This window comes from Callorhinus ursinus, unplaced genomic scaffold, assembly GCF_003265705.2.
Source record: "Callorhinus ursinus isolate GAN/ISIS: 27379988/994484 unplaced genomic scaffold, GSC_fseal_2.0 scaffold4, whole genome shotgun sequence".
In the NCBI taxonomy this organism is placed as follows: Eukaryota; Metazoa; Chordata; class Mammalia; order Carnivora; family Otariidae; genus Callorhinus; species Callorhinus ursinus.
Window position 1 is genome coordinate 31304017 of NW_027397066.1, and position 26032 is coordinate 31330048.

General features: G+C 45.2%; 1 protein-coding gene across 9 annotated transcripts in view; it reads left to right on the forward strand.

The window, feature by feature from the left end:
• Positions 1-26032, forward strand: part of TBC1D1 (TBC1 domain family member 1) — a 226012-nt gene that overhangs the window by 164910 nt on the left and 35070 nt on the right. For all 9 annotated transcript variants that reach the window (XM_073891531.1, XM_073891527.1, XM_025887689.2 and 6 more), the window contains 3 exons: positions 12249-12434; positions 18823-18984; positions 25155-25313. In XM_073891531.1, coding sequence (XP_073747632.1) covers positions 12249-12434; positions 18823-18984; positions 25155-25313 — 507 coding nt within the window. The remainder of the gene's footprint in view (positions 1-12248; positions 12435-18822; positions 18985-25154; positions 25314-26032) is intronic.

Consider the following 26032-nt stretch of genomic DNA (forward strand, 5'->3'; position numbering starts at 1 on the left):
CCATCTCTCAGACCTCCGTGGCTGCAGCAGCTTTTCCTCTGCCTCTCTGCGTGGTTCTTCCTATGTATAACTCAGTCTTTATCTAACATCACCAGGGCCCACCGATAGAGTTTTTAACGGAAGTCCGAAATCTGCGTACAAGATACAGTCCCTACCCCTGACGCAAGAAGAGCGCCTTACTGTGTTCTTTAACATCTAAATATTCTGAGCGTACAGCTTTGTGCAATTTATGGATTTATGCTGGATAAAGGAGTGTGCAGGTGTGATAGGAGAGACAAGCAACCAGTACCCAGGGAGAAAAAGAGGAGAAGGGCTGGGTGCAGCTAGAGCAGAGTTCAAGGTTCTGAATTGGAAAGCTGCCCTCTGAGGGGGATGGGGGGTTTGTCATTGCCTCACAGCGATGACGTTAATGATTTGGGGTTTACAACTTTGTCGAGATAAAATGATCCTTTTCCACACCAAGCTTAATTAATATTATTTATCAAATACACTACATCTACCTGTTTATATTATAAATGTCTGTGTGGCAGAAACTAGATCTTGACTTTTGGTTCTTTCACAAAACTTGAGTGTTTTTTCACCTTGAATGTACCATTGACCCTTTGACCAATATGGGGTCGAACTGTACAGATCCACGTCTACATGGATATTTTTTTCAATAAATACAGTACAGGACTATAAATGTATTTTTTCTTAAGATTTTCTTAACCCTTTCTTTTCCTACCTTTGCTGTAAGAATACAGGATATAATACATAAAACAAAGTATGTGTTAAATCGACTATTGACATTATCGGTAAGGCTTCTGGTCAACAGTAGGCTGTTGGTCATTGAGTTTTGAGGGAGTCAGAGTTCTTCGTGGATTTTCAGCTGCGTGGGGGTCGTGCCCCAGCCCCTGTGTTGTTCAAGGGTCCATTGTATTTTCTCTGATTTTTTATCGACAGATTGTGTTTGACTCATGTCTTGAGGTTGCAGAGTTGTCCTGTTCTCTTTTTCTTCATCACCTTATGGGTGTTCGAGTGATTTTCACTGGAAGTTGGGCTTCTTGTGGGAGCCCTGGTTTAAGTGCCTGGATAGTGCTCTTGAACAGGCGGCGTTGGAAGTACATTCAAAATCCGCTTCCTGCAGCAGGGGGTAAGTCAGGTTGTCCTGCACTGACAAGGAGGCAGGCTGTTGAGGAAGGTAGACCAGATGGCAGCCCACTTCTAAGCCCTGTCCCAGGACCTGGTTGATGAAAGATGCCCCAAGATAAAATGTGTAAGATGTCCCATGGCAGCAGAAGTCAGTTGCCACGCTGCCGTTGATAGCAAGTACCGTGGATTGAAGAAAGGGTGGCTCTGAGCTGGAATACCGTGGACCTTTGCTCAGGCAGCTCCTTCTTTCTGGCCTCCGGGTCTCCTTTCCCCCTGCAAAAAAAAAGTTCTGAATTTTGCGGTCCGTCAAGACTCAAAACACCATCCTGTTCCTTCTGGTCATAAAAAAACCTTGTTACCTGTACTCTAAAAACTTTTTTCTTAGCTACTGACAACTCTTTTAAAAAGAGTTTTCCAGGGGCGCCTGGGTGGCTCAGTTGGTTAAGCGACTGCCTTCGGCTCGGGTCATGATCCTGGAGTCCCGGGATCGAGTCCCACATCGGGCTCCCTGCTCGGCGGGGAGTCTGCTTCTCCCTCTGACCCTCTTCCCTCTCGTGCTCTCTATCTCTCATTCTCTCTCAAATAAATAAATAAAATCTTTAAAAAAATAAAAAAATAAAAAGAGTTTTCCTTTTGTGGAAAAGGAAAAGTTTTTAGAGGCCCTAAAACCCACGAAATCCAGTTGCTCTGCTGAAACGGAGAGAAGGAGTAGTTTCGAACCGTATTTGCTCATGCTATGGATTGAGTGTGTCCCCTGAAAATTCACATGTTGAAGCCCCAGTACTTAATGTGTTGGTGTTTGGTGGTGGAGCCTTTGGGTGGCAGCTAGGTTGAGATGAGCCCATGCATGCGGGTCAAGCCTCCATGATGGGATCAATGCCTTGTAACTAAGAGGAGGAGACCAGAGCGCGCGCTCGCTCTCTCTGCCGCGTGAGAGCACAACAAGGAGGAGGTAAGCCAGGAAAAGGGCCTTCCCCAAGAACCTGACCATGCTGGCACTCTGAATTTGAACTTTCAGCCTCCAGAACGGTGAGAAATAAATGTTGTTACAGCCCTTCGATCTGTGGTATGTTGTTAAAGCCGCCTGAGCTCAGGCAGCTGTGTCCCCCACCGCTCCCCTGGCCCCTGTGTGGACTTTGCCGTCAGCTTCATGGGGTATAATTTGAAAGCCCTCATTCCATGATGCAGTCCCTTACTCGTACCAGGTTTAACTCGGACTCTCGGTTCCCTGTGCTGTGGTCAGGGGGATTTGAGGGTGAGGATGTGGCTCTCCTCCCCAGGCTTCTAGCAGGAAGAGATGCAGAAAGCCCCCCTGAGACTGCGCACACCTTCCTTGCAGGGTGTGGGGCAGGGCCTGTCCTCCTTGGAGGGGTTCACATGGGGGAGGTGCCGGAAGCTGTGCTGTAAACAGATGAGCTGCTTTTCTGCAGATGGTCAAATTTCACGAATTGAGAAATCGTGATCTTAGCTTTTAGTAGTATATTTTTCTGTTTCTGTTGGGTGACTCATTGGTCTATGTTTCTATTTATGTTCATATCTGGAAGTTTTCTGGAAGGAAATTTATTATCAGTCTAATAGTGTGGGTAGTTGATCTGGGTCAGCAGGGAGGGATGACTTTCTGAATGCATTTCTTGAGAAAATGGTATTAATTTTTGTTTCAAACAGTTGCCTTTGACAAAGATTAAAACGAGATTTGGCTGGTGTTTGACAATCAAGATATGTTGTATTTTAAATTTTTATTAATGGTCAGGTTATCTGTAACGGATGGAGTCCCTAATTAATTTGAAATAATTTATTTAAAAGGTAACTCCATTTCCTAGTGTCGGATAATGTGAAACCACCAATTAAGGTAAATCTACAACCTAAAGTAAGTGGCTGAAAAAATGCTGACTGCCAGAGGCCAGGGATTCTGGAACTTCAGTGTGCATAGAATTCCAGATGTTAAAACCCCGTTCCTCGGGTCCCACCCTAGTCTGCAAGCCAGTGGGACTAAGGTGGCGCCAAGATAGACATTCTGCCAAGCAAGCGGAGGATACGGATGCTGCTGGTCTGGAGCTGGTCCCGTGGGCAGAACTCACGGCCTGGGTTCTGGGGATGGTGACCCCCAGGGCTTTTGTGAGGAAGGGGTCGGGGAAGCCTTGTCGTCTGTGCCCACAGTGAAGTCCAAGCAGGGTGGTCTTGACCAGCAGCTGTCGTCAGGGAGAGTTACCAATGTAAACGATGAACGTAGGATGGTCTGACACCTTTTGAAATCTCCATATGGATGAGATCAAAGGGCTAAGTGTGGGCAACAGGGTAACTTCTCTGAAACAGAACCTGATGGCTTGTCATTTTTTCACTTCTTCTCTAGAGCTAATGTCAGGATGGCTTGCTTGCTAGCATAGGAGGCCCTTCACTGTTCACCCTGACTCGTTTCTTACCGTCTGCATGTACTCCTCCACCTCAGCCTGCACACTTTCCCAGGGTCATGCGGAGCTCCTCAAAATTCCCAAATTCATCATGATGTTTTCATTCCCGTGCTTCACATGGAGTGACCTTCCCTCTTGGGCAGTCGTCCTGCCTGGTCATGTGTCCAACACTGTCCCTGCCCCCACCCCCATTCCAGGCTCAGATTAGGCTTGTCTCTCCTGCACTTCGGCCACCCTCTGTGGGCTCTTCTGCCACTTCTCACACCCACTGTCATGGTGGCCTCCTCTGCTCTCTCCTTGGGGACCGAGGTGGGTTTCATTTCATTGTTCTTGGGGTAAATTAAATGATGGGTCACCGAGGTGATTCCTACGCTCTCTGTAATATTTTTCTTATAAAGCTTCATGTATAAAGTTCTGTGTACACGTGTCAGGTATCTGTATATTCACATATAGATGTATAACATTCATATAAAGTTTTTTAATAGTTTTTCCACAGTTTAGGAATAAAACTGTGGAAAAGAGCTGAGCCTGTTGCTTGGGCCAGAACTGAGTGCCACACAAGGGCCTTGCTTGTGTCTCCTCCGGCGTGTTTGCCCTTGTCCCCTCTGTCTAGACTGTCCCTCTTTTACTCCTTTCCCTTCTGCTTCGTTTTTCCCCAAGATGCTCCGGGCTGCTTGATCTTCTGCTTCTCCGAGCTCCTCTTGACTCGATTGTGCTCAGGGCAGTGGTTTTTTGGCCCCAGGGATGCCCTTCTCAGAATCCTGGAGGCTCGGTTGAGGTTTGCCAGGGTGCTGGGGCAGCATAGAGGGGGTGCCGCAGGCTCTGACGGGGCAGGGAATGGCGAGAGGAGTCTCTCCAGAGGCTGTGGCCTTGGCGCTGAGTTTTGAAGGAGGGGGGCGTCAGCCAGAGAAGCTAAAAGGGCATCCCCGCTCTTGTGAGGGTGGCCATCCCTCTCCCGTGCTTCCAGGCCGGTCGTGACCATGGGTCCTGGACACGCTAAGGCAGTGGCCAGGGGCTCCTGTTGTTGGGGAGAGCCCCTGGGAAGAGTGAGCGTCTGTCTTCCCCAGTGTTCTTCGGTTCACCGGGTGTCTTCTTTCTCCCCAGCCCTAGTCTGATTGTGGAGAAGTCCAAGCAGCACAAAGACCTAGCCAGGTTTAGAATAAAATAGATACTGATGATAATAGGAATTCAGTACTTATCCCTGGCCATGTACAATTTTATATGTTGATAAGGATTTTTCATTTAATCTCTGCAGCAGAGCTGGGGGAGGTGGAGGCCGTTACTGGCTGGGGTTTGTGGGTGAGGGAGCTGAGGCGCGGAGAGTCGGGGCTGCCTTTCCTGGGGGTGAGTGTCAGCGCCGGTTCGTTCCCGTCATGCTGGGCACCCGGGGTCCAAGTGCCAGTTTGGTGTCTCGGGCTGTGCTGTTGGGGGGTAAAAACAGTCCTTGCTTATCGGGTGGTTGTGAGCATGAAATCAGGGGGGACTTGGAAGCTACACGGCCTGGCACATATATAGGCAGTGGTCCAAAAAAGGTGAGTTTGGACCTCTTTGAGCCTCAGTTTCCTCCTCTGGGAAGGGAAGGGGGTTGAGCTAAGTCATCTTCTGGTGCCCTTTTCAGCCCCGGATCCCTGTGTTCCTGTGAGTGCTGACTGTTTCCGCCACAGTCCAGAAGAAGGAACGGAGTGTGAGCAAGGGGTGTCTAGCGCGGTCGGCACACAGCGGCTGTGGGCGGGACGTCCTTGGACGCCTCCTCACACACACACACAGCCTGCTGGCACTCACCAAGGGCCTTTTGTGCTGCTCGAGGTGCTTTTCCACCCTGAGGTGTCCTAGAAAATTCCAAGGACCACAGTTTGAAATCCAGTGTTCTGTACAGGGTTAATAGGAGAGAGCAAACTATGACAGAGTTCAGTGTTTTCTATTCCACCAGACGGAATGTATGTTCCTCTTTATAGTTTTATTGACTTTAATCAAGAGACAAGAGCCCTGACCTTCAGCCCTCTTGAAAAGTACAGTGTCATTCCCCTTGCAGATGCAAAAACAACTGCTATTTATTTCAAAGGATAATTTTATCTCCTGCATTAAATATAAAAATTCATCTGCAGCATTTTCTTGGTTCTTTTCAAGCTTTATGTAGGCCTTAACTTTCATAGTCTCCACCACTGGGAAACCACGCTCTGGGTGCTGCATGCCTCTGCTCTCAGAGCTCAGCCCAGAAGGGGGCAGCTGGGGGCATGGTGGGCTGACCGGAGCCGCCAGGAGCGCCGCCTGTCCGCCTTGCCTTCAGTCCTGGTCCGTCCACCTGGCTGTCTGCCCTGGACTGCCCACTACCATGCCGCCTTCACTCCTTCACTGCTGCTCCTCGGAGCTGTCCTCACAACCTCCGAACAGGGGGATGCGGGGCTTTTGGCCTCCGTGACTCCAAGTGGTCTTCGTGGAGCCTTGGAGACTCCCTGCCAAATAGCTAATTTGGAAGGGTATAGAGATAGAGGCCTGTAAGACCCTTGCTTCTGTTTCTCGTTTCTGTGTATACCTTGGCTGCCGCTTTTTAATAAAACGTGTGTGCCCCGCTCCCCAGCATGTGTCCTCTCCTCCCCTTGCACCCCATCTCAGGCAGAGCTAGGCTCGAGCTCCTGTCTTCATAGCCCCCGCCCTGCCCAGCGCCTTCTCACGTGGTTTTATAATAGCCCTCCGTTTGTCTGATCCGCTAAGCTCTGCGTTCCCCAACAGCCGCGGTCTCTTTCCAGCACTGAAGAACACATAAATGGAATACCTTTTCCTTAAAAACTAAAAACCTCAAATCTTCCGTGATTCCCATTTCCTCATCCATTAATACATAAATTAATCATTCAACGCTTTCTGTAATCTGGGCTCAACCATTCTTGTCTTGTTTTCACATACACACCTACATCTGCTCATTGGCTGAAATGGGTCACTGGATGAGGAACTGTCACCTGGACACCTTGTTTTCGTAGCCCCATTTATGAGAAATTTCCACCTTTGTGATTTTGCCGTGTCCTCCAAGAGCCACCACCACTTCCAAAAACCTGGTCCTGATGATGGCGATAAGAAGAATGACAGCTGTCAGTTTATTGAATGCTTGCTGTGTGCCAGACTTGTGTTTTCTGCACGTTTACTCTTAACCACTCACACCAGCCCACAGAGCATAGACACTGTTATGCAAATGAGGGACAGGTGTAAAGCATCAGACCACACATGCTTGCGTTTGAGTGGCTAGGTGAGTAGTGGAGCTGGGATTTGACCCCGGACGTGTGACCCCAGGGCTCATGCTCTCGACCTGACAGGAGAGATTGATTTTCTTTGCTAAATTTCTAGAACACTTCCTTTGTACTTCCTAGCAGCCATGTACTTCTCCCTATCACCCTGTTGAAACTTGAGGGATTGTGTTCTAGTCATACTTGGATTTCTAGCGGGCATGTGGCAAAAACTTAAAAATATTTCTTTTTACCAAATGTTATTAAAAAAAAATTCTGTCTCCCTGTGGCTGGACCATTCTATAATGCAACTGTAGAAAATAGCGAGGTTCTTTTATTGTTGTTGTTATTATTATTTTCCAAAGAAGACAGGGTAGGCTGTAGAGCAGTCTTGGGTAAATGAATCCTTTTGTTCGGTGACTGTTCTGTGTCTATCTGTGTGTATCTGCTATTTCCCTGGCACGTGTGTGTATCTGCTATTTCCCTGGCACGTGGCAGAGCAGGGGACACAGAAGTCTCTGCTCTCCCACAGCGACATTGTTGCAGGAGAGGTAAAGTTGTTCGTGCTCTGTAAACAGTTTGACAGCATTCATAGAGGACTGCCTGTTCCTTTCTTAAGTCTACACGGTCATTTTACTCTGGTTTTTAAGAAGTTGTCTTCAGTTGTTGGTAACAACAGATGCTGCAGACGTTAATCCCTATTGTTGTTAACTTTTCTCCAGAGGCTTATTGTTCAGTTTTAATTCTCATTTCCAAAGTCTATTCATGTTGCTAAAGCAGAGGTTTCAGAATAGCTGAAATCTTAAACATGTCTTTCTCTTTTGGCATGGGAGATCAGGATTTTTGAGATGGAGAGAGTTATAAAAATGCTCTGCTGTGGGGGCGCCTGGGTGGCTCAGTTGGTTGGGCGACTGCCTTCGGCTCGGGTCATGATCCTGGGATCGAGTCCCACATCGGGCTCCCTGCTCGGCGGGGAGTCTGCTTCTCCCTCTGACCCTCTTCCCTCTAGTGCTCTCTATCTCTCATTCTCTCTCTCTCAAATATAAATGGGTAAAATCTTTGGAAAAAAAAATGCTCTGCTGTGGGATAATGGAAAACCCAGAATGTTGAAGAAGGGCCTATCTCTTCATGTTCCTCCCAGAGCGCCCCTTTCTTACAAGGCACTTAATGTGTGATTCAGTGTCAGGTCTCTACAAGGAGGAGAAGAGCAGTTCAAACCTGATAGCAGTGTCTCGTGAAAGTACCAGCCAGCAGGCCCGTACTCCGTACTTTTCAGTCAGCGCGGGACAATTGGGAGGCTGTGTGCACATGTCCGTTTTCTCTGCCCTGTCACAGCGTCGGCCGTGTTCCTACTGATGGTGCAGGGTCATGCTCTTCCCCACACACCTGTGTGCAGAGCGGGGCAAGAAGAATGTGGCAGCACAGTCTCAGGAGGACAGTTTGGCAGCTAAAGTATTGACGCACCAAGCTAGATCCTATTTATGACCCTGTTGAGAATGTCCCAGCAAGGATTGTCTCGCAGGACCCCTGACTTGTGGCTGGCTTTGAAGTTCTTAGAACCCATTGAAAACGATTGTTTCTGAAAGGCTCTGTTGTAATGAAGCATGCTCCATCTTGTCATTATAGGGCATGTCCGAAAGGTAAAGTCTCATCCTAGGCTAGCGTGTTATTGTGGCCTTTTGGTTTCAGGGCCCTGCAGATGTAGAAGTATGTGTGTCTGTCAGTGCCTGTCGGCTCCACAGTTGGGGCAGTCAGAGGGGAATATCATTTCTCACATTTTGCACTGAGGGACTGGAACCCCAAAGGTGCACGTGTTTACAGAGGTTTACAAAGAGGGACTGCCAAGCCAGCCTGGGGGTGGAGGGACCCTAGCCCAGTTCCTCCCTGCTCTCCCCCATCAGTCTCTGTACGGCAGCCTCTCAGCAAGAGTATCGGTCCGGGAAGGAAGCCAGATCCCCAGTGTTGTTCTAAAGAATGTTAGAAAATCAAAGCCTCTCTTAGACCACCTAGCATGTCACATCCCAGGTATATAAGGGACTTGATAAATAACTGGTGTAAATGGCTTAGGAATGATCCAAGTTAAAATAATGCACACATTTATTATTAGAATAAGATTCTCAGCTGCCAATTGACCAACATCTTCATATTATCCTCTCCCTGGCCCTGCCACTCCACTCAGCCCCATGCTGCTGAGTACATGTCTCACAAGACTGTACCCCAGGCACTCCGTACACCAGGCATGTGTCCATGAAAGAGGGCCACCCTCGGCCCAAACTTGCGTCTCTTTGCATTGATAAGAAAACAGCCCACTTGGATTCATTTAGCCAGGCCAGATTTAGAACAAACTGACAGTTAACTATCGGTCTTTTGTAAGTCACTAAACTACTTTATGACGAGGCTGCCCCACGGCAAGGCCGTCTCCCCGTCGACCCTTGTGAGTCCTTCAGCATGAGGTGAAGCAGAACTTGAATCACCACCGCAGTGTCCAGCAGAGTTTCAACAGCCAAGATGGTAAAAGAAAAAAGGGAAGAGCTCAGATGGAAGACTCCAGGCTGCAGAATAAGATTGAATGAGAATACTAACTAAAATGCCTTCTGAAAAAAAAGGGTAAACTTCAGCTGTATCATATTCAGTACCAACTAATGCTAAGTACACAAGTTTGGGGGGATTGGTTTGTCTTCTAAGTGTTTTGCAGAACATTTTGCAATCTTTGATTTAAATCGGAACAGATTTGCATTACTTTTCTTCAGTTGGTTCTAAAAATTACGTTTATTGTCACGAATTTAGGAAATACAAAGAACAGCAGGAAGCACATGCAAACCTAGCACCCACCTGTCTCTCTTCTTCAGCAGGATCTGCCCAGCACCTGTTAGGTGGCAGGCACTGTGCCGGGTGCTAGGTGAACCCTCACTGACAAGGTGGCCTGTCTGGCCTTCTTAGAGCTTACAATTGAGTGGATAAATTTTTAAGTGTTTTCCTTCCAGTGTTTTTTTCTGTGCTGTTAAGGACTATGTAATAGCAACTAATAAGAAGCTAGTACTCACTGTATTCTTACTGTGTGTTCGACCCTGTTTCAGGTAGTTTATAGGATATGAATTAACTCAATCCCTGTAACACTTCTTAAAAAAAAAAAATTATTTTAGAGAGAGAGGGAGAGCGCATGCAAGCAGGGGAAGGGAGAGGGACAAGCAGACTCCACGCAGAGCACAGCTCTCTCGACCCTGAGATCATGACCTGAGCTGAAATTAAGAGTTGATGCTTAACCTGCTGAGCCACCCAGGTGCCCCAGTCCCTGTAACACTTCTGTGAGGGAGGTGCTGTTATTCCTGCTTGACAGATTGGGAAACTGAGGCATTAAGGGGTTAAGCAATTTGCTGAAGGTCACAAAATCAAAAAATGCATAGTCTTAATTAAAACCCAGACAGCCTGGCTCCAGAGCCTGACCTTTTAGTCACTGAACAGTCCTGCTCCTCATAATAATTTTAAGATTGAGATCCTACCACACAACAATTGTTATTCCTGCTTTTATACTGACCATTTCACATGAGCATCCTCCTATAACGTTCATAAAAACTACCTCCAAAAGAAGAATTTTAATTTATTCATTCGTTTAATAGGATCATAATGAAATAGACATAGAAATGTGATGACAAGCATTTGAATGCTTACAGACATCACAAAGCATTCTTAATGCTTATCATAATTCTTTTTAATCCAGTAACTTTAATAGGAGTTAAGATGGGCAAGTCACTTTATAAAACGAAACTTGTAGCTTGTGTTTGATTTCAAAGATTTCATAGCAGGAAATCAAACCCACCTTTAGATAATGAGCAATCAATGCTGAAACTCTTCTGGAAATTAATTGTAGTGTGGAATTTTGTTGGAACTGTACACTGGAAGAGATTGTATGTTGTGTTCTGGGTGGTTGTGAAATTCGGGTTGTCTGTCAAGGGCTTTTCACAGAATGTTAGGACTGTGATTTTACTTAGGTTCAGTTTAGAGAGAAATACCCAACAATGCATTGCCTCAGATGGGGCCCACTCATATAAGAACTTTTTTTTTATTATGTTCAATTAGCCAACATAGAAGTACATCATTAGTTTTTGGTGTTATGTTCAGAGATTCATTAGTTGCGTATAACACCCAGTGCTCATCACCACACGTGCCCTCCTTAATACCCATCACCCGGTTACCCCATCCCTCCACGCCTTCCCTTCTGTAACCTTCAGTGTGTTTCCTGGAGTCAAAGAATCTCTCATGGTTTGTCTCCCTCTCTGAATTCTTCCCATTCAGTTTTCCCTCCCTTCCCCTGTGGTCCTCCACTCTATTCCTTATGTTCCACAGATGAGTGAAACCATACGATAATTGTCTTTCTCTGCTTGACTTATTTCACTTAGCACAATCCCCTCCAGTTCCATCCGTGTTGAGGCAGACAGTAGTTATTCATCCTTTCTGATGGCTGAGTAATATTCCATATGAGAACTTTTGCTGTTTGTAGCTAGTTTCAGAGTAAGCTGGTGGGATGTTCTGCTTGTCTGTAAGGTATTTGTGAGTTGCAACAACAGCACTGTGTCCCAGCCACATGGGGTCTGCAGTTGAGAAGGGTACAAATTCATGAAATGTAAAGAGATTTCAACTAATAAATAGAAATTTGAAACTTGATGACGTAGGAAACATTTGAATTACAGGGATATCGAGCAGAAAGCATGAACTTCCAAGTCAGGCAGACATTGGTTGGGATCGCACCACACCTGCTTATTCACTGTCTGACCCTGGGCACCTTCCTTTGCTTCTCTGAGCCTTAGTTTTCTCTTCAGGCTAATCCTTGTCTTCTGGAATTGTCATCAGGATTAAATGAGTCTGTCTATATAAAACACCTGGCATGGTGCCCAGCACTTGGTGGAGGACCCGTTAATGGTCACTGTTATTATTGGCTATTAAATACGCGTTAGTCTTCTTCCAGAATACCTAGCCTTATAACATGGTGGTTAAGCCAGCCTGCTTGGGTCCCCGATCCTGGTTCTACACTTCCTAGCTCTGTGACATTTGGCAGGTGTCAAATGTGCTTCAGTTTGCTTTTCTTTAAAACTGAATACTTATAGTAGCTCTATCCTAGGGTGGTTGAGTGTTAAATAAGCTAGTATCCATAAAGCCCTCAGAACGATTGGTATGGAGTGAGCACTCTGTGAATGTTTGCTATTACTAATAATACAGTCATTGACTCAGAAGAAAACAGGAATATTACACCTTTAAAAGTAGGTGTCTTTGAACATTTCCTCAGTTCCTTCAACTTTTCCTTGCTATTTGATGTATAATTTGATGGTTGTGGCTCAGACCTAACTTATTTCAATGCATATTAAAACTTAAAAATTTTAAGTCTGGTGACACCATTTCATAAAATCTGAATGAACAGAAATTTTCTGATTTGACACTATGTTTAAATCTGTATTAAAAAAAGAAATGACCATTCTGAAATGTCCTTTTCTATCCCCAGATTACTCAGAACTGGGAGAGCTTCCACCACGATCTCCTTTAGAACCAGTTTGTGAAGATGGACCCTTCGGCCCCGTCCCAGAGGAAAAGAAAAGGACATCTCACGAGCTTCGAGAGTTATGGCAAAAGGCTATTTTACAACAGATACTGCTCCTTAGAATGGAGAAGGAAAATCAGAAGCTGCAAGGTTGGTTTGCCATTTTTTTAGAATGACAGGCCTGATAATTTATCTTGGCTCTGAAGTGAATCACATCAGACATATAAGTATGCTGTCTTTAAAAAGAAAAACAAGATCCTCTAGCATACATACATATGTATATATATGAAATATGTTTACTTTTTCAAAGTCAAGTTAATGCTTTTTACTTTCTGGAGAGTTCATGATAATCTCACCAACTATATTAAATTATTCCTATATGGTCATTTTTAGCATAACATGTAGAACTTCCAAGAGACAACCTTCAAATGTAAGCTTCAACCCTCTGAAGAGTGTTTTTTGTTTTGTTTTCTCTCCCTCTCCGTACTTTGCCCTCAGCCACAGTCTGTGCTTGGCTGGTAGGTATGAACTAATCCTACACAAATCACTTAAGTTCATAACCTCACTCTGTGCATTTTTGGTGGGTTGTAGGTGATCTGAAGAGGACTAAGCTTTAGCGTTAGCGGAGTTCTACCCGAACTGATACCAAGGTTTTATATAGACAGACTCGTTTAATGCTGACAGCTCTGGAAGGCAGATATTAGCCTGAAGAGGAAACTGAGGCTCAGACCAGCCAAATTCTTGCCAGGGGTTATATCAGTATCAAGAATAAGACATAAACTTTGCAAGTTTAGATTTTGTTCATTTCCTGTTTCTATACTGTTGCTTGAACCAAAAAATATTATTTTCCTAGTAGCTCAGAAGCTAAGTGGGTGGTCTGATGGAAAGAACATGGGTCTAGCAGTATAGAGCACTCCCTGGATGCGAAATCATGGTCATTTTGAGCAGGAAGTCAGACGTATCATCCAGAGGGAGGCAGTTGAGTTGTGCCGCCATGGCCCAGGGCAATTGTGCAAGTAGAGTACCTTTCATTGAACTTACTTCTTGACTGCAGATCTTCATCTTTTATCTTGAGATCTGTATAGAGGTGAAAGTTATTAAGACACCGAATCTGATGAATAAGGTTCATAGTCCAAAAAAGTGTGTCATCTTTGATCAAAAACAAGAAGTCAGATACAAAGTAATAAGACCTTTTGTTATGAAAGTAGCTTCGTGGCTGGAATGGGCCACTGATGGATACTGTGGGCTCCGCCCCCCCACCCCACCCCCAGCCCTGTCCCCGGTGTCAAGGCAGACGGGTCATCCCCGGATGGTGCTGTGGAAGGGGTGCCGCTCAAGGGGATTTTACAGCACTGAATGCTAAGTTTTCTTCCAGCTCTGTTTTCCTGCTGTTTTCTTGTGTGTTCTTGAAGGCCATTCTAAAAGCAGATGTCTAAATAAATCTTTAAAAAACAAGTAAAAGCAGATGTTGGAAAGAGATTTGACTGTGATGACATCACCAAGTGCTAAATGAGCATGAGCTGAATGACGGCTCTGGAGCACAGCACTCACACTCGTGTCTTTTGGTTGGGATTTTTGTTGAAAAGCGGAGAGGCAGTTATGTTCGTCGTGTAGGTCGTAAATCCTAATACTTATCCTGGCCAATCTTGCTGGAAATGACAGCCATGGAAAATCAGGGCGTAGCTGTAAAATGGGAATGGTGCTGGCTGGCTTCTTGGGATGTTAGGAGGCATCATGACTGCATCGACGCGATAAGATCAGTATGCCACAGAAGCAGAGCTTTTGTAAAGCTGTGTAAGTGATGACCAGACAGAGAAGAATGAGCGGGGAAGAGTTTCGTCAGGCTCCCTGGAACACCTTGCCAGGTGTTGCATTGCGTTCACTGGCCCTTCTGCTGCTTCCTTATTTCATCTGGCAGTGGTCAGTCCTGGCTGGTCTTTCGTTCTTGCTGTTTGAATTAATTTTCTCTTCTTAGCTCTTTAAAGTTCAGCATATGTTTACCTTTGTGGTGAAAGCATAATAAGCTTCTTTAATATAATTTAGAAAGCATGGTTTCAGTGCATTACAGTACCTATATTGCTGAGAAGCTTAATCATCAATAAGAACCTGACCATGAATTGCCTAAAAAACATTTGGTAAGCTTTGTTGGGGTGGGATGGGCACAGAACTTTCTCATTAAATATAGAAACAAGGGGTATCTGGGTGGCTCAGTCAGTTGAGCAACTGACTCTTGGTTTTGGCTTAGGTCGTTGATCTCAGAGTTGTGGGATTGAGCCCCACTTCTGGCTCCATACTTGGCGTGGAGTCTGCTTGGAACTCTCTCTTCTTCTCCCTCTGCTCCCCCCCCATGCTCACTCTCTCTCTCTCTCTCTCTCTCTCTCACATAAATAAATCTTTAAATAAATACAGAAGCAAGATTTGACAAGAACCAACCAGGAGTGTACTGTATACTAGAGAGACAGTCATTCTATTGCATTGGGTTTTTTTTTTTAGTTGTTTTTTATTTTTTTAAAGATTTTTTTTTTAAGATTGTATTTTATTTATTTGAGAGAGAGAGCATGAGCGTGGGTGGGGGGAAGGGCAGAGGGAGCGGGAGAAGCAAACTCCTCACTGAGCAGGGAGCCTGACACAGGCTTGATCCCAGGACCCTGAGATCATGACCTGAGCCAAAGGCAGACGCTTAACTGACCCAGGCGCCCCAACTTATTTATTTCTTTTAGGGAGAGAACATACAAGCAGGAGGGGCAGGGAGAGGGAGAATCTCAAGCAAACTCTATTTAGAGTGCAGACGGGTTCAGTCTCGTGACCCTGAGATCACAAACTGAGCCGAAACCAAGAGTCGAACCTTTAACTGAGTGAGCCACCCAGGTGCCACTTTTAGTTGCTTTTTAAAGGAAAGTTAAATTGTGACTGGGAGTGGTTGAAATTGATCAGGTGTTAAAGCTGAATTGCTTGCTGTTTGGGAAAGAAGTTAGAAGAACATGTATGAGGGGGTTCTTCTATGCTTAAGTCTATTTCCTGGCTTTTGAATATGTAGATTAAGTATCTGTTACTATTCCAGAACCACTGCATCTGAGAAAGAACTAAACCACATCATCTAAATCCACTTCACTCCACTGTAGGCAGTTGGAAGCTGAATTCTGATTTCCCCAGAGTTAAACAGCTAACTTCTCGTGGTGCTGGGTCTAAAATGCATTTCCTGTCTCCCCACCCAACAGTCTCCGCCATGCCCCTCTGCAGGACCATTTTCCCCCTATTATAAATGAAGATGCAGGCAGCCTAATGCAGGACAGGGTGTGGTTCAATACAGCCATGGTTTGGGGTTAGCATACTGTTGCTTGTTGAACTGACTCATGTCATTCAGAATTTCATACTTCATATTAAAGTTCATATTAAAGACACTATCTGGGGGCACCTGGGTGGCTCAGTCAGTTAAGCGGCTGCCTTCGGCTCAGGTCATGATCCCAGGGTCCTGGGATTGAGCCCCATGTCGTGCTGTCTGCTCACGGGGAGTCTGCTTCTCCCTCTCCCCCTGCCCGCCTCTCTGCCTACTTGTGCTCTCTTTCTCTGTCAAATAAATACATAAAATCTTCAAAAAAATAATAATAAAGACACTATATCTGCATAATGGTATAACAACACATTTGAATTTTAATTGAATCGTAACTGAAGGTATTTTTTTAAAGGTTTTTGTCCTGTGTTGGCCGTAAAAAAATAAAGATTGAGCGTAATTTTTCTAAAATCTGTACACGTTTGGAGGTCATTTAATCATTGATGCTTCCAGCCTTTTAGCCTTTCCTTACTAAGTTTTTAAGAAATGATGGCAGTTGGAAGAACATTTTATCTGTGAAGGCAGTGCTAATAGTGCGGGATTGGGGATGGGCAGCTTCAGCCCACCCTGTGTAATGGGCATAAATCAGACCTGAAGATTATTAGTTCAAAGTCCAAGTTCACTCATGCATCCATGGTAAATGGTAATATACATTTTAGAGGACTCTTTTGCAAAGTTACCTTTGATCTCATGTAGTCCTGGTTGCCCTAGCCCCAGAAAGCACAATCATGGGTTTGTAGACCCTTATTTAATAATTTAAGCAGTTTGGTCTTATATCTAAAGGCCTTGGCTGGGAGCCTTGACGTTTGTCACAAGTATGCACCAACTGCCTTGCCTGATAAGACATTTTGGAGACTACGGATCTTAGGCAGCAGTGTTGGGATACTCACAGCAGGATGGTGCTTGGGCCAACAGTGAAATACATGGAGTAAGCCTTTTCAACTGAATCTTCTGGCTCGATGGTATCGCTCTGTTGACCTCAGAGCGGGTTCCTCATTTTGCTTGCTGGGCTCTTCAGTCAGTCCCAAAGGCTCACAGCAGAGCTCACTGCCAGAGAAACGTCCTTTGGCACCGAGAGCCCAGTGCTACCTGCAATCTCTGTCCCCAGCAAAGCTAGTCCTGAACCCGATTTGTCATAGGGTTGTTTAGTGGGACCTTAAAAAACATTATCCAAAGTTAAGAAGGAGAAGAATAAAGTGGTAGATGAAAAATCACAGGTGAGGCAGCACCAGGCCCAGAGTCATTTGACTACCCACCAGCTGGTAAATAACTTTGGGCAAGCTCTGTACTTTCTGTGAACTTCAGTGTCTGTGTCCATGAAATGAGGGCTGGACGAGGGAGCTCTGCAGCCATTTCAGTGCCATCTTTTGGTGCATTTGTACCTGAAGGTGGTAATTGGGTCAGTTAAGTACATAATCCTTGCATCTAGTGAATCAGGTCTTAACTGTTAGGGGAGCATTAACCAGATTAACGGAGTTAGCCTTTGCTCAATTTCTAATATGGAGAAAGAAAATATTTTATTTCATGTTATCAGCACTTTAATTAGTAAAGCAGTGTTTTATGCTTTTCCTTATTTGCCTTTATATTTTGGATAATTTGTGAGCACTTGCTGATTAGTAGACATTTTGTAGATGTTTAGTATATTTCATCTCCTTTAATCCTCATCAGAGCAACTCAGTAAGGTAGCTGTAATTCCCATCTTAAAAATAATAGGCACTGAAGTGTACAAAGAAGTATAGTGGTTAAGCCGGGGATCTTCAGATCCTGCCTCCAGCACCTCCTACTTCTGTGGGCCTGGGCTTACTATGAGCAGCCTCCTCTCCTCCTGAATAATGTGGGGGTAGGGAGAGTGCACATATTTTCAGGGGGTTGGGGGAGGACAGACTCATGAGATGTTTGCATTGACTTATCAGTGTCTCTAGGACAAAAAATGACTTTATGCCAGGAAACGTAACAGCTTAGATGGAATGGACAAACTTCGTGAGAGGTGCAACTTACCAAAACTGAAATGAGAAGAAAAAGATCTGAATGGCCCTGTATCTGTTAAAGAGATCACATTCGTATTGGAAATCTTTCATTCGGAAAACTCTAGGCCCAGAAAGCTCCACTGGATTCTGTCAAACATTTAAGACCCCCGATAGATATATGCCTCATCCCAGAAAAACTGTATAATTAAGCACAGCAAGCTCTGCCGGGCAGTGGAGAAGGGCAAGGGCCCCAGGTCCCTCCACCTCCTGCTGAGGACAGAGGAGGAGCTACTCAGCCTCTGTGCCTCAGTTTTCTCACCCAGAACTCTGCCTCAGAGAGTCGTTAGGGTGAAATGTTGCTAAATATAAAGTACTTAAGACATAGTCTTTGCTTATTATATCATAAAAGACAGTAGTTGGTCAGTTCTGCAGAGGCCTAGGTATTGGCTTATACTTAGCTGTGCATCCTACCTGCTGTCTAATACACTTGTAGTCAGGATCTGAGATGTGAGATGGAATGGATTTGGGGGCTGATCGCATTACCACTGTGTCGAAATAGGATAGAGTGGTTTTAGATGGGAGGGAAATTGTCTGGTCGAATCCTGAGAATTGTCAAGTTAAACTTTTCCTTTATTGATTCCTCTCCCCTCCCCCACCCCATTTTGGTAATTTAGGTACATTTTTAATGCAGTTTAAGCTGAATAAGGTTGGTGGGAAATAATAACTACCTTCATGTATTTGGGGCAATGTCCTATGAGAGGGGCAGATTTCCTCTGTTGAGCTGCGGGAAGCAGAAACATGACTAAGTAGAAGCTACCTAAGGAGGTTTGGCTCTAACCAAGGAGGAACTATCCTTGGAGGGTCTCTCCTGGTTCAGATGAATAAATTTTGTTGGTCTCTAAGCATGCCGGGCACCAGGACTTTTAACCCACAGCTCCTGTCCTTGAGATATTTGCAGTTTAATAGGGTAGCTGTGGAGATTGCTGGAACTGGACAGGTATGGGAGGTACTGTAATAGTAGAGCCAACAGGACTCATTGGGGGTGATGAAGAGGCAAGAGAAATCAAGGATACCTCCCAGGTGCATTTAGTTTTTTCCAAGGTAAGGAAAATGGGGTGGGGCAGGAACAGTAACTTTAGTTTGGACCTGGTAAGCTGGCTGTAACAGCTTGACATCTCAGCAGTGATGTGTGAGTAGGCAGCCATAGCATTCTAACATGTTCTTAAATGATGTCTTCTAGCCTCTGAAAATGATTTGCTGAATAAGCGCCTAAAGCTCGATTATGAAGAAATCACTCCTTGTCTCAAAGAAGTAACCGCAGTTTGGGAAAAGATGCTTAGCACTCCAGGAAGATCAAAAATTAAGTTTGACATGGAGAAAATGCATTCGGCTGTTGGGCAAGGTAAGCTTTATGGGAAATCCGTCCAGTCATCCTTACCTCACATTGATGATTGGGGAGAAGTATGGAATAAAAAAAATATGTTAAAGTCCAATTTTGGTGGCCATTTTTCTCCTAGTTACCATGTCTTTTTTTTTTTTTTTTTAAGATTTTATTTATTTATTTGAGAGAGAGAATGAGATAGAGCATGAGAGAGGGGGGAGGGTCAGAGGGAGAAGCAGACTCCCTGCCGAGCAGGGAGCCCGATGCGGGACTCGATCCCGGGACTCCAGGATCATGACCTTAGCCGAAGGCAGTCGCTTAACCAACTGAGCCACCCAGGCGCCCTCCGAGTTACAATGTCTTTCCCCAGTCTGTTTCCAGATATCTTAATTGATGTAAATTTTACCACCATTAGTATTCCTCTTAATTAAAATGCCCAGAAGCCCAGAAAACAGGAAGAAGATAGGAAAACAGGGCTTGGTTGCCTACAACCTGGATGATGATGACATATTCTGAGTTAAATGGTAAAGTGAAAACTGCACGGCTTCTGTGAGCACTCTCAGGAGACAACAGAATTTTGTGCAGACTTCAGACAGGTAGTCCCAGGTTTAGATCCCAGCCCTACTGATTTGCCTTGTGATCCTAGGCAAATGGCTTAACCTCCCTGAGCCCCACTTTGTCCATGTGTAAGATGTGGGTGATGACAGTGATTGCTTTGAGCAGTAAATTAGCTGATCCCTGGAAGCACACTGCACATGCCTGCTATTCTGGGAGGCCCGGGTGGGTGGGCAGTATTTGCTGTTTGTCAGTGCGGTCTGCAGATTGTGTGCCCGTCCACACGTGACTGGACTGAGTATAAAACTTGAGACTAAGCACTTAGAAACTTTTCCAGCAATTTGATGAGGGTAATCCTTAAAAGAAAAAAATGTGGGGTGCCTGGGTGGCTCAGATGGTTAAGCGTCTGCCTTCGGCTCAGGTCATGATCCCAGGGTCCTGGGATCGAGTCCCACATCGGGCTCCCTGCTCCTTGAGAGCCTGCTTCTCCTTCTGCTTCTCTCTCCCTCTCTCTCTCCCTCTGTCTCTCTCATGAATAAATGAATAAAATCTTTAAAAAAAAAAAAAAAGAAAGAAAAAAATGTGGACTTATGTTGTATCAGTCTTTTCTCCTGTTTCATGTTCCTTTATAAATTCACTTGTAGTGTATTTTATAAAAGTACCAGCAGTGGATTAGAACACTTCAAAAGAAAACAAAAATTGGTTCTTCATCACAGCTAGTTTGAGTAGCTCCATTTTACATCTTAACTTTGATGATTATTAGTGTTTGAGTAAAACAACTATTTCTTTTAAGTAAATATATTAGCATCTGCTGGCAAGATCGGAGCCTTTCGGAGTCTAATCTAGTGATTACTGAGTTCTGGTCAATGCAGTCATGAATAAACCAAGAGTTTAGACCAAGCTTTACAAATATGTATGAAGCTTACAGTTTTCTTCTGACTTTATTAGCAGCTCAATGGAAGAAGTTACACAAGTGTAATTCATCTCTAAGACAGTGGGTGAGGCAGAGTAGTTTTCTGAAGCCTACTATAGGCATTATTTAAACTTTATCTGAATTTCCCAGCACCAGTTTTAGTAATAGGTTTTTGCTAATTATGACTTTCCCCTTTCTATGGATAAGGAAACATGGCTCAATTGCAATGGGCCTAGGGCCACAGAGCTGCTCACACACCCGTCTGCTAGAGTTCTCGCCATTGCACGGTACGACCTGTGGTTGAACCTGCCTTGGCAGTGCCCTTCTCAGAGACCAGACATGAGGCAGGTGGTGAAGAGTCAGGCTCCAAATTGGCCAGCGGCTCCCGGTGTGACCTTTAGCGGGTGTCCTTGCCTTTTTGGGCTCAGGCCTCCTGGCTGCTAGAATGAGAGGTATAGACCATACTGAGGGTCTCACAACTCTCTTCCAGTTCTCACATTCTTTGTGTCCGTAGTGGTTGCTGGAGGCTTACCACTGCCCCAGATGGCCCCAGATTGCTGTCTGGAAAAAGGAGAAAGCAGAGAGAAGAATGAGTCTGTTCTTTCCCTTTTCACTATTGACTACATGATGGTCTTTAGGTGGCTTTGCTTCTACAAAAGGTAAATCACATAGGTCTGTGACAGCTCTTCCAAGTGTTTGAGCTTCTTAGAAGCCTGGCACCTGGATATATTGGTTTTCATTATGCATTTTATGAGGGGGAACTGATGGAAACACTCTGGCATCTGGAGGCTATGTAGTGAAGTTTAGGTTAGGTGATTGTATGGTCTGTATGCTGAGGGGAGCCAAACCTGGAATCCCCTCTGTACCCACTGGCATGGCCATACTGCCTTCCGTGGCAGCTCTGTTTCTAACTGCACAAAGGGCTTTGTCAGTTACTTGGCTGGTTTCAACATGTAAGATGTAATGACTCCAAACAAATGCCCACAGTCCATCTTGTAGCTCAGAATAAAAAATGAGATTAAATCAGAACCACCCCTTTGGCCTTTTAGGTAGAGGCCAGGTTACCAGGAGCCTTTAAAAGAGAAGACAGTCCTGTGTGGGTGATGAGGCCCTTCCTCCTAATGATCTGAGGACCCCCTAAGTGATGGAAAAAAGGGATTTATAAGCTTTCCAAGTTTCCACTAAAACTGGATCAGAGCAGCAGGATTAGGGTGTCAACTTGGAAGAAAGAAGAATAATTCTGTGGAGTTTTAAGTAACTCAAAACTTAGTTTGGGTTTAAATGATTTCACTAAAGACAGCAAGGTAGAACTTTATGAACTGGCACATACTTGTTAGGAATGAGATTATGAAAAGGCCACCCGAGCAGTTGGCAATATGGGCCAGATGCAAACACTCCTTACCTTTGATCCAGCAACGCCACATCTAGAAACCTGTTCTAGAAATTAATCAGTCAAAAATGCACTGCAGTAGGACGAATGCTTATTGTGGCATTATAGAGTCAGAAACCAAAACAGAACCCAGAAACCCCAACCATGTGACCATCCTGTGCCATAGTCCTTGAAAGTGATGCAGTAGATTTATAATTACTGATGCAGAAGATGTCTGAGATAAGTAGTGCACGGTCTCACAGTTGTATTTCTCTGTGTGCACATATGTAGGAAGCCATGTATGACACATTTGCAGATATCCGAGTAATAGGATGACCATACATCTGGTTTACCCAGCATAGCCCTAGTTTACAGCTTGTCCCAGTGAAATAATTAATACCTTCCTCCCTTTGCTTTCAAGAGCTTCCTACTTTGGGTGGTGAATTATATGTTCGCTCTAGTTATGAGTGGTTTTTCACTTTCTTTATATCTTTTGCATTTTTAGAAGGGCTTTTTAAAAAAAAATGGTGAGCACAAATTACTTTTGAAGTTAGTAAAAATAAAAAAGGTATTTACGTTTGGGGGAGAGAGGCCTCCTGTCCACGCCGAACCCTGCTTGCAGGCCTGGGGTAGGAGTGGGTTACGAGTGAAGGCAAACTGAGCCTGGGGAAGTGGGTGCCAGGTCCTTCTCAGCAAAGGCACTGGCTCCAACTTGCATGACTCTTTGTTTTTAAATCACAAAACCTAAGCTCTCCTATACCAAAATATGTGGTACTGTCCAGTGACACAAGGAGTATTCTTTTCCTCCAAAAAATAAAGATCTGTAAGATAATGAGAATGATTTAGTAATAAGAGGAAATTGGTCATCTCATACTTTGGGAAAATTTCCCAGGCTGAAAAAAATACTTTGTGAAAAGCCCCACTATAAATCACTTAACATGTTGACTGCTTTTCAAGCCACATTTACTTCTAACATAGTTTGAAATGTTGAGGGCTTGCGCGTGCGTGTGCATGTGTACTCACACCGTAAGGTATTCTCTGAGCAGGGACAGCAGAGAGAGGAGGAGTGGAATAATATACAAAGGCAGACGTCAGGGTGTATTGGTTTCCTCTTGCTACCATAACAAATGATTACAAAGTTGGTGGCTAAAACAACAGGACTTTTTTCTCTCGCACTCCTGGGGGCCAGAAGTCTGGAGTGGAGGTGTTGGCCGGGCTGTACTTGGCTACTGTGGAGGCTGCTGGCATTTCTAGACTTGGGGCTGTGGCATTGCAGTCTCTGCCTCCTGGTCACACTGCCTGCCCGTCTTGCCTGCTCCCCTGCGTCTCTTATAGAGACCCATGTCCTTGGCTAGGGGACCCGCCTGCATAGTCCGGATGATGATCTCAGTTCAGGACCTTCATTGTAGCTATAAAAAACTCTTGTTCCAAATCACATTCACTGGTTCTGGGGGTTAGGATGAGGACATGTGTTTCTGGGGGACTACACAAGGTCATGAGATGAATGCTGTGAGACCGGCATTTAGAGAAGGTGTAGATGTGGTCACAGTTAAGTGTGGCCCTGGGTATCTCCCACAGGCTCACCTTTTTTATTCTTTTACAACTGGTATGTGTAAGGGAAAAATCAAATTACTTACCATACCTAGAGTATTTATTTATTTATTTCATAATAAATGGGCATGGAGCCCAGTGCAGGCTTGAACTCAACGACCGCATGATCAAGACCTGAGCTGAAATCAAGAGTCAGATGCCCAACCGGCTGAGCCACCTAGCCACCCCACCTAGAGTATTTCTAAGAGACGGCTGAGGGATTGTTCTAAATAGTTCCTTGTGGATCTGGTAATAAATGACCTTGAGTGTTCTCTGGTTCAGAGCCACAGATGATGATTTTATTACTGACTGCCAGGCAGGAACACAACATACATTTTTCCAGTACCCCTCTGAGGAGCAGCTTGTCTGACTGTTGTGACAGGGAAGACATGAAGAGGGAAACAGCAGGTGCTTTCTCTGCTCTGCTCCGAACCAGCTGCTGGGTGATCTTGGGTGAGGGATCTGTGCTTGTTGGCCTCATTTTCTTCGTCTTTACCATGAGGATCATCATCCTCTTTCCCTCAGCAATGACAGACTGCTTAGAATGGTGGCAGCACCTGGTGACCTCATGGTAAATGTCACCTGCTGCTGAAACTTCCCTCAGACGTGGCCAGTGGAAAGCCAGGAACACAGCCTCCCTGGGCAGGCGCTCTGAGTAGCTGGCAAGTGTACAAAGCAGTCGCAATTTGTCCCTAAACTGCAGCTTCCTTTTCTTTCAAGAGAGCTCCTGTGAGAGATGAGAAAGATTTGGTGTCTTATTCTGCAGGCTCCCTTCTCCCCCATTTCCACATCTGGGCCTCATAACAACAGCAGAATGGTGAACCAAAAAGTTTTGAATCGAAACCGTCACTCTTGCTACCTAACTTTGCCTTAAATAGCATCATCGGCTTTAAGAGAACTTTTCATAGTTTCAGATGACATTTTTAATCACTTTGAGTAGTCAAATCACTTGTGTTTAAAACATGGAAGAGAGGCTCTCGGATAGCTTTTCTTGTTTTCACAGATTGGTTGAATGCTCTGCGAGGCACATTTATGTGGGCAGTATCCAGCTTTTCCTCCCTTTCTCCGCCCACCTGGCACGCAGTGTCTAAGCAGCATTTCCCGATTAGACTGCTCCCTCCCCAGCTCAAAAACATTCCGTAGCTCCCCACGGCTGCTCAATAAAGTGCAGGTTGTTTATCCTTCATGTCGCCTCTTAATAAAACCCTTCCAGCCTGACTGCCACCTGCCTCCTCCACACGTGCGCACTGTGCCCCAGGCTTCTAGTTCCTTCCTTCAACTCGTCTTCTCTCTTCCTCCCACACTCTGACATCTTGACACAAGTGAGGGATTCCACGACCTCTTGCTCTCCTTCATCTGAACCCCCTCACTCTGCTCACCTCCCTTGTAGGAGACGACGTTGTGCATTGTAATTTTATGTGCCTGGGCGTCCGTCCCTAGAACGTTACGAATTGGCCCTAGATAGGGGCTCGTGTCATTCACCAGTTCATCCCTTCCTGGGTCTAGCCCAGTCCGAACAAAGTACGTATTTGAGAGCTGAAGGGAAAGTGAGGGGCCGGGGAGGTGGGGGAAGGATGGGGCTGTGGAGGGAGGCAGGAAGGGGAGCAGATAGAATAGAATTTTGGTTGTTTCCTTTCCATTTCAATGCTGTTAATCCATATGGAACAAGAGGTTGGGTCAGTGGAATGAAACTGAACTCATCTTCATTATTAGGTTGTACTCTGAGCATAAAATCTGTTTTCTGCCCGCACCCCCCCCCCCAAGGTGTGCCACGTCATCTCCGGGGGGAAATCTGGAAATTCTTAGCAGAGCAATACTGCCTTCAACACCAGTTTCCCAGCAAACAGCGGCCAAAGGACACGCCGTACAAAGAACTCTTAAAACGGCTCACCTCCCAACAGCATGCGATTCTTATCGACCTCGGTAAGTCTGCAATCAATGTGACATGAAAATGGAAGCTTCACTCACCTGAAAAATGTGAAGAGACTGTCTGAGTTATTTAGTGATCTGCCTTTAGGTTTAGCAATGAAAATTTATCACTGAGTCTTTGAATTGGAAAAGCCCTGGAGTAATCACAGGTGCCTTCAAGTATATAAAAATCTCTCTTTTGTCTGGGCAGCTTGTGAACTCTGCTCTGCTTGAAGGCTCTGGTCGTGATCGTAGTTCAGTTCAGTAATTCCAATATCGATAGGAGGTTTTATAGTCCACTGAAGGAACATTCCGGAAAACACAAGTGTCAGAACCGATGTTGGCCTAATTACAGGAGCCACTCCCTAGTCTTTACTAATTACAAACAAGACTTACTAGAAAACTTGTAGAAAACAGTTGTGGGTGGGTTTTGGGCCACTTTATTTTGGGAACAGGGTGGCAAACTTGTCTCTTGAACAGTGTTAAAAACACTAAGATGGAACCAGTGTATTGGCTCTATCTGCAGTTGCCCCAGTGAAGGACTCGTGGAATTAGCATATCACTAGGGTGTATGAAGGAGCCCCTGACTCGTCAGTGGCTGTGAGTGGGGTGGAGGTGGGGTGCTCCCAGGAACCCTGCCGGCCCCACGTGGCAGGAGCTCGGGCTGTGGTCCTGCTTCTGGAACGTCCATTGTGGCTGCTGCCGCCAAGTGCTCCCCAGAGTTGCTGTCTGTG